Source organism: Poecilia reticulata, chromosome 5 (genome assembly GCF_904066995.2).
Source record: "Poecilia reticulata chromosome 5, P_reticulata-male-v2, whole genome shotgun sequence".
Classification (NCBI taxonomy): domain Eukaryota; kingdom Metazoa; phylum Chordata; class Actinopteri; order Cyprinodontiformes; family Poeciliidae; genus Poecilia; species Poecilia reticulata.
Genome location: NC_088834.1, coordinates 8021613 through 8033109, shown reverse-complemented (window position 1 = coordinate 8033109; position 11497 = coordinate 8021613). Strand labels below are relative to the sequence as shown.

Below are 11497 nucleotides of genomic sequence, written 5' to 3'. Positions count from 1 at the left end.
TGTAAAACTTTGCATATTTTGGAGACTGGTAGATCAAGTCAAGTCAAAGTTTAATTTAGAGAAATTTAAAAACATTAAGACAAATTAGGCTCTTTAACTATGGATAACGGTGTTCACAGTTTTTCATGCTAATCTTTACCAGAAAAAACAACAAAAGATGTGCAAACTGTGATATTTTGTCTGTTATTTTTCACAGCAGTTTATTTTTAGCCATGTTTGTTATCAGCAAGATAACCAACATATGCGTTTGCCAATGAAAGCTACCCTTGACAATATTGACATAAGTGCAAATGTTTTACCGTCACATTTCTAATATACATCCAAACTATAACACCTTTTGCTCTTGTCCTTAAATGTGAAATAATCAGAAAATTTGATGCACTTCAAAATAAAAAGGCCATATGTGAGGAAATAATGAGATTAGGGGATTTCTTCAGTAAGAAATCACTTGTTCCGTTTTAGCCTGGAGGAGCGGATTTACCGTTTATCTATACTGATAAGAGTTTTGAAGTCAGACAGACTGCACTCAATGTCTCACAGCTGCAGCAAGCATCAGACAGATTGGCAGCTTGTTCTTTATCTTGTCACTTTTCTACAGAGCCTCCAATGCTGAGCTCCAGTTACAAAGGGCGTCTTAGAGTTGATGTGATTGAAACTTCTGGATAATATTATGCTACACAGAGTTGAGAAGGACAGGTTCAACCTTGATGGATTTTCTTGAGACAAAGATGAGCCAAGGCACTCACCCTTTGCTTGTTTGTCTGAATAAAGTACATGCATATTGTATTTTAACATATTTGCAACTTTCTGAACTGATGGACTTTTAACCCGTCTAGGGACTGATGTGCAACCGTTTACCTTGAATGACTGTAAAACAGATAACTGATGCAAGAAAAGTTTATTTTTTTTAATTATTTGAATAAGAGAAACACATGCTAAATGTTACTGTCAGAAATGATTGTTAGTCGCAGTGCTGTATTTAAGGCATTTATGAATCTGATAAAAAGATTATCCTAATGATCATTGTTCACAATGCTGTAGCATGTACATATATGATTGATGTGTTTGCAACATAGCACCACAGTTTTACATACGTACAACAGCAGTAAGTCAGTCATATTTCTTAAAATGCAAACAGATTCCATCTCATTCAGCAAAAACTTTAGTGATACAAAAATATAAAAGTAAAATAAATTCATGTATGGTTGGGTAAATATTACTGGTAAAACAATCAAACAAACCAAAAGAAAACCTGAAGTGGCTTTATCCTACATCTCATTGACTGTAACACAATGTCAGATATCCTACAAGAGTCACTGATTCCATGAAAATATGCAAAGTATGGGTTATAAGATGACTTTTTTTTGAAGTCTTGAATATTTTTCAGAAAAAAACAAAATACAATCCTGTGATAAAAGCAGCAAAGAGGAATATGCAGTAGAGTACAGAACGAGCAGACAAAGTTAAGAGACCTGGATGTTAGTATTCAATGAAAACAGTCCACCTATCATAGTACAAAGAGATCTTGGGGTGACTAGATATTTCACACAATTTTCACTTGAACATATAAGGCGGCTCAGTTTTTAGTAAATTCATGTTAAATCTGACTCAGATCACTGAGGTTTACGACCTCCTGAAGAACAGAAACAAGCCAACAAGCAAAACTGGATCTGGTTCAAGATTCACTGTACATCTGTATACACAGAAACATGGCACTTTTTCTCATGATCATGTATAAATGCACTTATCACTTCACTGATTACAAAGCTATTTACTTCATAATGAGAGTAAAATTACACTGTAATTGCAATGGCTATTATAAAAACAAACATTCATGTTGCATACATGAGGTATAACTGTAAAGTGATATGAGGTTGGAATTCATTGACATGCGGGTCAAGTAAAACGAATAAAAAAGCTGGTCGGCCCAAGCACCCAGATAAAAAAAAGAGAAGATTTAAAAGACAGAGACTTACCTTCGGGTATTAGCAATATTTTTTTTCACAGAATTGTATTGTATTGTAAAACAGCATAATATAAAGATAAATGATAAAGCATCAGAGCTTCTGCCCCAACACCTTGCAATGTTATGAATGTTACTGTCAACCACTGGTTTTCTTCAAACACAACCAGTTGGAAAAAAAATATTGTAGATTTAAACTGTATTAAGGGAGATTACTGTTGAAAGAAAATGAAGTACACGCTTGAATTTAAATTTTTGTCTACAGGATGACGCAGCAGCAGGTCTCTGGGTAGTCGTCGGCGCTGACCTTGTTTTCCTTCCCATAAACATAGAAAACGTGAATGCTAGTTTTCCACTTGTAGTTCACCTTAGTAACAGGGATCAATTCAACAGTCTGCCTCTGAAAGAAACAGATACAAAGTTATTTTATTGTGAAAGACGAAAACACCTTACAAAATACCCAATAAATTAAAAAAAGCTTGAAGATTTAACACTTCAGCTGGTTTTATTTTGATTAGATCCTAAAATAAAAATTTTGCTTGCAGTGCTCAGTCAGTTATTTCCTTTTTTAATGCAAGTTAGGCGTTTACTCATGTTTATTCTAACAAACCTGCTGCATGATCCTGGATGTCTGAGCATACTTGGATTGATGCTCTTTGATCAGACGGTCAGAGGCCTCAACGATGGCTGGATTTGGGAATCCATACAGCGGGTAGAGCTGTGAGGAAACGCATGGAGCTGAAAACCTGAGCACCATCTCTCAATCACCCACTACTTTCTCTTCTCAAAGACAATAATTAGATTCTACCTCAGCTATTTTTGTCTGAGGTTAAACATTTTTCATTTATTACATGAATTTAGATCCAAAACATCCTAAATTATGCTTTAATTAATTAACATTTTCAAGAATCCTGTTTAATATGCAACAGATATGAATATGGTATGTCAGAAATTTTTGATTTGTATTACTAATCCGCCAAACATCAAGAGATAATGTTCGTCACAGTTGCTCATTCACTACAGTTGACCGTTTTCTCCCATTTTCATTTCCTCATCGTTTTATTAGAAACAATTCCTTGTTTTATCTATTTACTTGATTTGATAATTTCTACTGAATCAAAACAAATTGATATCTTTATGTTTTTATACCTAAATTACTTTTATCCACTTGAAAAAAAGTATGCATTAAGAGCGTGTGAGTGTGTACCATGATCTGGGTCGTCTTGAACAGCTCCTTTCCATTCACGGAGTTCAACTCTTCAGCCTTCAGGCCAGAGTTTTGCTCCACCACATGGTTGTCCACATTGTTAGCCCTAAACAGAAATCAGCAAATTCAACTCATAAAGCTGGCTGTTCAAACGTTACACATGCCCCAGGAAAATATGCACAGTATTACCTGCAGTGTATAATATGTAAAATGCGTGAATCTGATTATTTTTTTAGCAGGAGTGTTAATCTCCTAAACAGCAGTGTCCTGGAGGTTTTAGATGTCTCTGGTTTGATTCAGACTTCCCAGTCGGAAAAATCAACAGAAAAGTCGGATTTTCCACTGGAAAACTGGAAACAACTCTGACAAACCCCAGTTACCACTTGAAAAGCCAACTTCTCATTGCAATATGGTCACTCCTCACAACAGCAGTAATAAGATGTGGTGGAAACACGCAGATTTTACATCTGGTTCCCAGGTGCAAGCAAACACCTTCACATATTCAGAGATGTGAAAGTAAAACTACTGCAGGGTTCGTTTTATGTGCGATACAACATTCTCAATAGTACTCAGACTAAAAACAATTAAAAAAAACCCATCTTTTTGAAAAGTTATACTTTCTTGGGAATTAAAACACTGTCTTTAATTACTTTTTTCCCGTGTAATTATTGATAAACTGATATTGAAAGTACAAACAGTTTAGGTTCTGCTACAGTTTCTGCAAGAACATTGTGAATTATTAGGTAGTTTATTTAGAAAACAAAATAAGGAATTGAAATATAGTCCCACTCAATTCCTTTGTTTATGGGCCTAGCATTATTTTAAGTCAGGTAGTGGTCAAGACAGCTGAATCTTTAAAATATAGAAACAAAAAGGGGTGGATTTAATGTTGTCTAGATCCACTAAATAACCTTGTAAATCTTTTCCTGTTACACCTGAAGCAGTTAAGGAAACTTACCATTCCACTTTGAGTTTGATGAAGGTCAGCAATTGCTTTTTTCCTTTACAGGTTTCACATTTATTTTTTCCCGCACCACTGCACTTTGAACACCTTCACAAAAAAATACAAACCCAGTCAGAAGCATAACACACTACACATCTTAATTGGTGATTATATTGGTAAATTTCAGGCCCATAATTGTTTTGATACTTTAACTAACAAATCTCTTGATTCTCCATTGCTCATTAAAAAGGCATATTTCCTGTATTTCATATTTACTTTCTGTTTTACAATAAACTTTTGCATCTATTGCATATTGGAAACAAAGATTTACACTTTAAAGTATGATATATTTATGTGAAGTGTGCAATGGAAAACAAATAAAATGGAGTCCTTATTATTTATGGCTTTATAATTCCAAAAAGGCTGATTATTACAAACAAAATCTGATCAGAATGAATTTTAATTAAACAAAAGAAGTATGTTTAAGGCATTTGCAAGTCTAATGTTTCAGTTAAAATGTAATAATAAAAACATTTACTTTTACAGTAAATGACACATTAGTTGACTCAATTACATATTTGCTACCAATGCATTTGCCACGTTTATATCAACAAGGCAACATTGAGCTCGATTACCTGTCCTTTCCTGTTCCATTGCAGCCAGTGCAGCTTTCCTCCCCATTCTTACCAGAGCCATTGCACCTACTGCATTGTTTCTAAAGGGAACATATGAACAAATATTCACTGGTAATACAGTAGGGACTGACCAAATTACTTAGCCAGCAAATAAACTGATTTTACAAACTCAAAATGTTATTAAAGATTTATATGGAAATTTGAAAGATTTCTTACATATCCTTTTGCCTCGCAGTCTTTGCAGGACACTGTTCCTTCGGCATGGCAGGCGTTACATTCCTACAAACAAACAGGAGTTCAAAAATTACCTCAGTACCTTTAGAAGTAAACAGAATCTCAGAACACTAGTCATAATTTGAAGCTGACAAAAAGCAAGTGGCTTTTTTGTTTACACTGTTCAGCTTGTCAGATTTGGCAAAAGCACATTTATTGAGATGAAATATAATGGATAAATTAAATAAATGTATACCTTTAGTAAAATGTGAACAAAACTGTTTTTCTTTCTGGGTGAGGGGAGATTTATACACTTTTTACATTATTTTATCATTTCCTGAGAGATGCCTGCTTTTCATTTCTGTAATAAACTTCTTGATTGGCCAAACATTTATTTTTCATCTAGATCTGCCAAGGAGTATGAATCTCAAGAGCTTAACTGTACTTTTTAAAACATGCCTAACCTCTCTGACGAGGCATTGAATTGCCTTTTAATTCAATCAGTCAAAAAATACCTATCAATATTATTTGGCCCATGTGACTTTTAAGACAAAGCAAAGAAATTTAGACTGTTTGGTCCAAATGTACCTCAGTCCAGTGATTCCTCAACACTTTGGCTTCTGATACATTTCAAATAATACCTCAAAAACTTCCTGAGTAACTTTCTTACAAAATATATCTGGGCTGAATAATAAAAAAGAAAACAAAACCGTAGTGCTAAATTATATTTCAGAAAGAATCAATAGTAGTAATTGACGAAGAAGACTTTTATAAGTCTTTTATAAGGGTTAAGACTTTTTTCATGGCTATGCCTTGTTCTGAATTGTCAATTTTAAGTCCAATTTGAGGACAACTTCAGTGGTTTTAAAGTGTTTATTGCATGTAAAACCTCTTGGTCGTTTGTACAGCAGGACCCTAATTCACTGAAAAATGTAACATTTCCAGTCTTTCTGAATGAAATCATGATTCTGCTCAAAAAATGGGACTGCCAACCTTAAGATAGGAGGCAAAAACTTGAACATGGACTATCAAGCGTTCCCTGAAGCTGTGTAGCTTATCTTACAGAAATCTTATATGTGTCAACACTTTTTCCAGAAAGCTGGAGTCTACAAAGCCATGTCAGCCACTGTCCTCCAGCTACGTCCTGTGACCCATCTTGACATCAGCTGATTTGTTTCCAGGAAAGATGTTTAACGATTTTGCAAAGAGTTTGAGTTATTCTTATCATTTCTAACTTCGAAACCATAATGCTGCACAGTAAATTGGCAAATGAAGCAGAACAATGAATTAATGGGTCCCAAAAAATCAACTGAAAAGTCCACCACATGGTTGTCCATGTGGTGAACAACCATGATTATCCCAGATTCACCAAAAGTTGAATCTGGGATAAAGTAAAGAAATCAACAACGCAGCAGGATAAACTGGCTGACTTGAATTCATGCCCTTTAAAAAACAATCACCTTGATGTTGGAGGTGTATGGCACTCGGATCTCCTCAGTGTGTTTGGTGAAGAGCTCAGGGGTCTTGGCCTGGACTTCCCAAGGTGTGGGGGCAGGCTGAGCGTAGAAGTCAGCTGTTTCCCCTGTTAAGGAAACAAAACAATTCATCCGTCCTAGAAACTTCATTGAGATAACATTTTGTTCAACTAACAGAAACTAAATGAAGCAGTTTTAACTATCTAACATGAAGCCTGGGTTTAGGGGACATGAGTACTGAGCTCCTACCTTCGTAAGGTTTCTCGGCCATCTCAGTTGATCTGGACTCAGTGAATGTCTCCAGACGCAACTACAGGACAGACAAAGTACTTTAAAATGTATTCTGTGTTATTAAACATAGTTCCCTAGTACACACTATGGAATAGAAAACCAAATAATATAAAACTACAGATGCAAAACAACAATAGCTACATGTTGTCTTTTGTGCACAGTGTTGCAAACATGAAACCAGACATGGGAAGTGTGCTGGTGAATTTTGTGGGTGTGTTTTTCTGCACTAATTAACATGTTTATTCACTGAGGATCTATGGGAGGGAATAAGGTTGTTAGCGTTAAGAAACTGTTAATGTGTTTTTATGGAACGTCTAAGTGTATAAAATAGCAATTTAGTTATAGTAAGTATAAATAAATTGTTAAAAAAAAAAATTCAAACATTGATAGAACTGCATCTAGATGAAGAACTGCCTTGTTTTTTGTTTTCTGGGAGAATACTGAGCAAGAACAAGATATCTTGGCGGATGATGTTCAACAAATATTTGATAATCACAGAATAAACTGGTGAGTTTAGGTTATGTCCTGATATCGGATCTCCAGACAAACAGATAAAAGATCAAGAAGTTTCCTTAAGGAAAATAACAGTATGGACCAATTTATTGTAAAGTAATAAGTAATTTAGTTTTGTTTTCTTTTTGGCATTCACTCATGCACATCATGTTAAGGATGGTCATAAATGTGTATAATATGTGTTCAAGTGAGCTTGGAACTAAAATATAGGTGGTTCTGATGTTAAAAACTCTGTCTTTTCTAATTAGGACAGCTAACTGAAGTATGAATGTTTAGTAACAGATTTACTAGTAAATGCCAAAGTCTAAAGGTTTTATTAGTAATATAAAATGCAATCACCCTGTATGTGTTAAATGACTCCATATTGGTGATAACACCCTCATCGGCTGGACCTGATTGGTAGCAGCACTGAGATTTCACATAGTCTTTGAATGCCTTACGAGCAGCATCTTCTGACATAGCGGGGATGCTGAAAAAAAAAAAACAGAAAAAAAACCAAACATACAAACACAAATACAATATAAGATGGATGCAAACACGGACCAACATGTGATTTACTGACTGTTCAGTGATGTGAACGAGAGCTTACGTCCACTCTTCAGGAGTGGGGCCAGGCTGGGTTGGAGCTACTGGCTGTAAAGGTACAGGAGGAGGCAAAAAACCACCTGCAACAACGACGGACAGTTAGATGCCAATGTGTTGCAAATGTATAACTGAATTAGCAGGACTCTGCTTACCTGCACCAATTCCCTCATAGCCAGGCATGCTTGCGAACGGGTTGACTGCAGGGGCATGTTGAGGCGGATATATGGCTAAAAGAAAGAAAGGAAACAGATTATTCCACTCTTGATTCCTTAAAACTTCTTTAAACTGGTTTTATTATTTCTGTAGCATACCTTAAAACATGTTTAGACTTGGCAAAGTGTTTACTTTACTGCATATTTTCACCGCAGAACAAAAAACGGTAGAACTCAAAACTAAGCAAACTAAGCACCAGGGCTTTAGATGCCCAACTTTAATCCCAGTCAGGTTTAAGCATCTGAGTTGGGCAAGATCACAAAAGAACAATCAATTCAGCCCAATACAAAATGTAGATGCCTCAACTAGATTTTCTTTGGGAACTAAATACAAACAAAAAAGAAAATGGAAAGTAGATGAACCACCCAAATAACTGGAGCATAGTGGCCTGCTGTGCCTTAATTATTCAGTTTTAATCTGTTTTCTGGGATTTATCCATTTTGTATTTTTTGTCAAATAATAAGTGAGGCTCTGCTGATGAGTCACAACAGGTTTTTAGATTACTTTATATTGTAACTCAGAACTAATTTATAATTTTCAAGAAATTAATGCATCCATCCATATACATTCATTTAAAAAAATAACACATTCAGATTTTGATGCAATCGTTTCTCATTTTTAAATCATACAATGAGTGTTGTATTAATACATAATTTTATTTTTTAGTATCATTGTTGTTTGTTCCTTGGATTTGCACAAACATAATCCTCTTTTTTAATGTGCGCAGAGAGTTTTTGATGTTTTTGGACAATCTAGACTGGAAAACACAATTCCAGTTGTATCTAATTAAATTGTGAGCTACAACTAAGTGGATGAAATTCTCATTCCCTGGAAATAAAACAATCACCAGTGGAAGTATTGGATTTTATTGGTAGAAAGATTTTATTTCTTTTTTTTTCACTTTTTTGTACATATGGAAGTCATACTTTACTAAGGTTGTTCATTCACCGCTTTGGAAGAAGTGTTTATATTTAAATATTTAACAAATTCAGACATATTTAGTGTTTCCTGATAAAATCTCCAATCGTGGGGTTTAGACCCCATGTAGCAATGGGATATCATCTGACAACTATCCAAATGATAATTGAGGGCTAAAAAGAGGGAGGGGGCACACAGTTGTTGTGACTTGTCTCACACCGCCCCCGCAGCTGCAGTGGTAAGCCAAGTTTGAAAAGCTTCGGAACATAATTCCAAGGAATCCTTAAAAAAAAAAAAAGGCCCAGAAGTAGTAAAAACTTGGAATGGGGCCAACTGTTTTTCAGGAACACTTTGTTCCTCAAAGGTTTAGGAAGAGTCACAGAGGTTCGCAGTACAATCACATAGTTCAGCACATGATGGTTCATGAATGATCTTTTAGCTGCATATTCTAATCAGAAACCAGTTTTGAAAAACGGGATCAGAAAATAAAGTGCTTTAAAATACTTTGTACTGGACTGAAACATATTTTTGTGGTGTATAAATACTTGCATAAAAATTAAAATCGGACATGATTCTCTTAATACATAAAAAACCAAAAACAAACCGGAACACAAAAAAAGTGATAATTTTATCGTATTTTTAGACAAAAACTATGCTGAAGTCATAACTGTGGCTGTAGGAGATGCTAGTTCTTTTGCTCACCTGCAACACTGCAACGCTGATTTTACCACAAAAAACAAACAAACAAACAAACAAACAAACAAACAAAACAGATGAACTTGAACACACAAAGTAAACACAGATCTTTGAGCCAAAAGCATTGCATTTTTAATTGCAGTATGAAACGCCCACAAATGTGACGTCACTGGAAGACAACGTCTGTGTTGCCTGCAAGTTATGAGGCAAGACTCAGACTGTAACAGTTACACTCCGAGCAGGACAGCTTTATTTACTTGCCAGTGATTTAGTTTTATATAAAAAAAATAATAATAATAAAGAAGAAAATAACGACTATAAAATCAAAATTAGTGTTAAAATTTTTATAGGAGATCTCTCACTTCACATCTCAATTTCAATTTCACATCTCAAATTTCCACTTCCTGAGTTTCACAATCACTTCCTATTCTTTTAATGCTATGGATTTCAGAGAAATTAATAAATAAAAGGATCAAACACGCCTTCAAGAACGTCTAAACATAGAATGAAAAAAAAGAAAAAAAAAGATTTAACCAAAAATAAAGTACTTTAGCAGGAGGGGAAACCAATTGCAGCCTGCAGTCAGGCTCGTTATTAAAGGCCGGACATTATGAGACAGATGATAAAATTCCCAATGATTGGAAGTCTAAAATTTGTACTCTTAAAATCAATCCTGTGAAATACAAAAAAGGAATAAAAATTAAAGCATTTAGGAAGTACAAAATAAAAATAAAAATAGTCATAAACTGAATGTGTAAATTGCATTTAATGAAGAAAGGGAAGCTTCTAAAATAGCCCGCAGTCTCTAATTAGATTAGCTCCCAATGTTAACCTCGGTCGTAAAGATTATAGCCGTTTCCTATTCAGCCATTCACAGAGACCCGACAAGAAAATTGATCTCTTGAGAAAAAATGAAAAGATGGGCGTTAAGATGAGCTCATCTGGTTCCTTCACTCGCTGCTGCGAACGGACGCATCAAACTGTAAAAAGTTAATGAACCAACCTGCGCTGTTCATCTTGTTGCTGCTCGATGTTTTGCTCCACTCTCTCTCTTTCGGTATTGTGTAATTTGCAAAGATTTTCTCTGAACGTTTCCCAAAATGTTATGTATAGTTACTCCCACTAATTTAAAGCCCCATTCCCGGAAATAACAACTTCAAAATAAAAGAACTGCCGAGTTTTCACATAGCGGCTTAGTCGATTTTAAACAATTAATATTTTCTAATACTATAAAATACCTTTTAAATATGTATTAGTATTGTGTCTTTTATTCGTTGCTTTCCTGTATCAGGAACATAAACCAATTTTTCATTATTATGCAGGACTTCGCTGCCTCAGGTCACATTTAATTTAGCACTATAATTTATGATCTAAATAGAAGAAAAGATAATAATATAAAACCCCCAAAGATCAATATTTTAAATACATACATGGTTTTTTAAGTCTTTTAAAATCTAACTGGAAATCTTCAGGGAAGATAGTTTTTTTTTCTTGTCATTAAAATGGTTTAATACCACATTGAAACAAATAAAACATAGCTGATCAGTTTAACCTGTTTGTCTGTCAGAGTCTATACTTCAATTTGAATGTGAGAATGCGTTTAAAATAAATCATTATTGTATTCATATTTGCTGTTCATGACCAACGTGTCCTGGGGCTTTTATTTTTGAAAGATTGTGTGGAAGCTGAGGCTTCTAAGCTGAGGCTGTTTTTCATGTAATTTGATGAACACAAATGCCTAGGAATGTTGACCACGCCTTATCTGCGATAAATCTGGGGGGCTCTTGGCTAGCAAAATAATGTAGTGGCAGTGGTCACCAACAGGGGGTGAATACTACAAAACAA

At 34.9% G+C, this 11497-nt stretch overlaps 1 protein-coding gene across 1 annotated transcript; it reads right to left on the bottom strand.

Annotated features, from left to right (window-relative positions):
• Positions 1-881: 881 nt before the first annotated feature.
• Positions 882-10809, bottom strand: LOC103464793 (protein SSUH2 homolog). The gene is made up of 12 exons (XM_008409146.3): positions 10656-10809; positions 7978-8052; positions 7830-7905; positions 7580-7709; positions 6686-6746; positions 6422-6543; positions 4965-5027; positions 4749-4828; positions 4129-4221; positions 3171-3276; positions 2574-2681; positions 882-2363 (listed from the first exon to the last, which is right to left on the bottom strand). Exons 1-12 carry the CDS (start codon positions 10666-10668, stop codon positions 2223-2225), a joined length of 1068 nt encoding a protein of 355 aa, XP_008407368.1. The 5' UTR covers positions 10669-10809; the 3' UTR covers positions 882-2222.
• Positions 10810-11497: the final 688 nt, after the last annotated feature.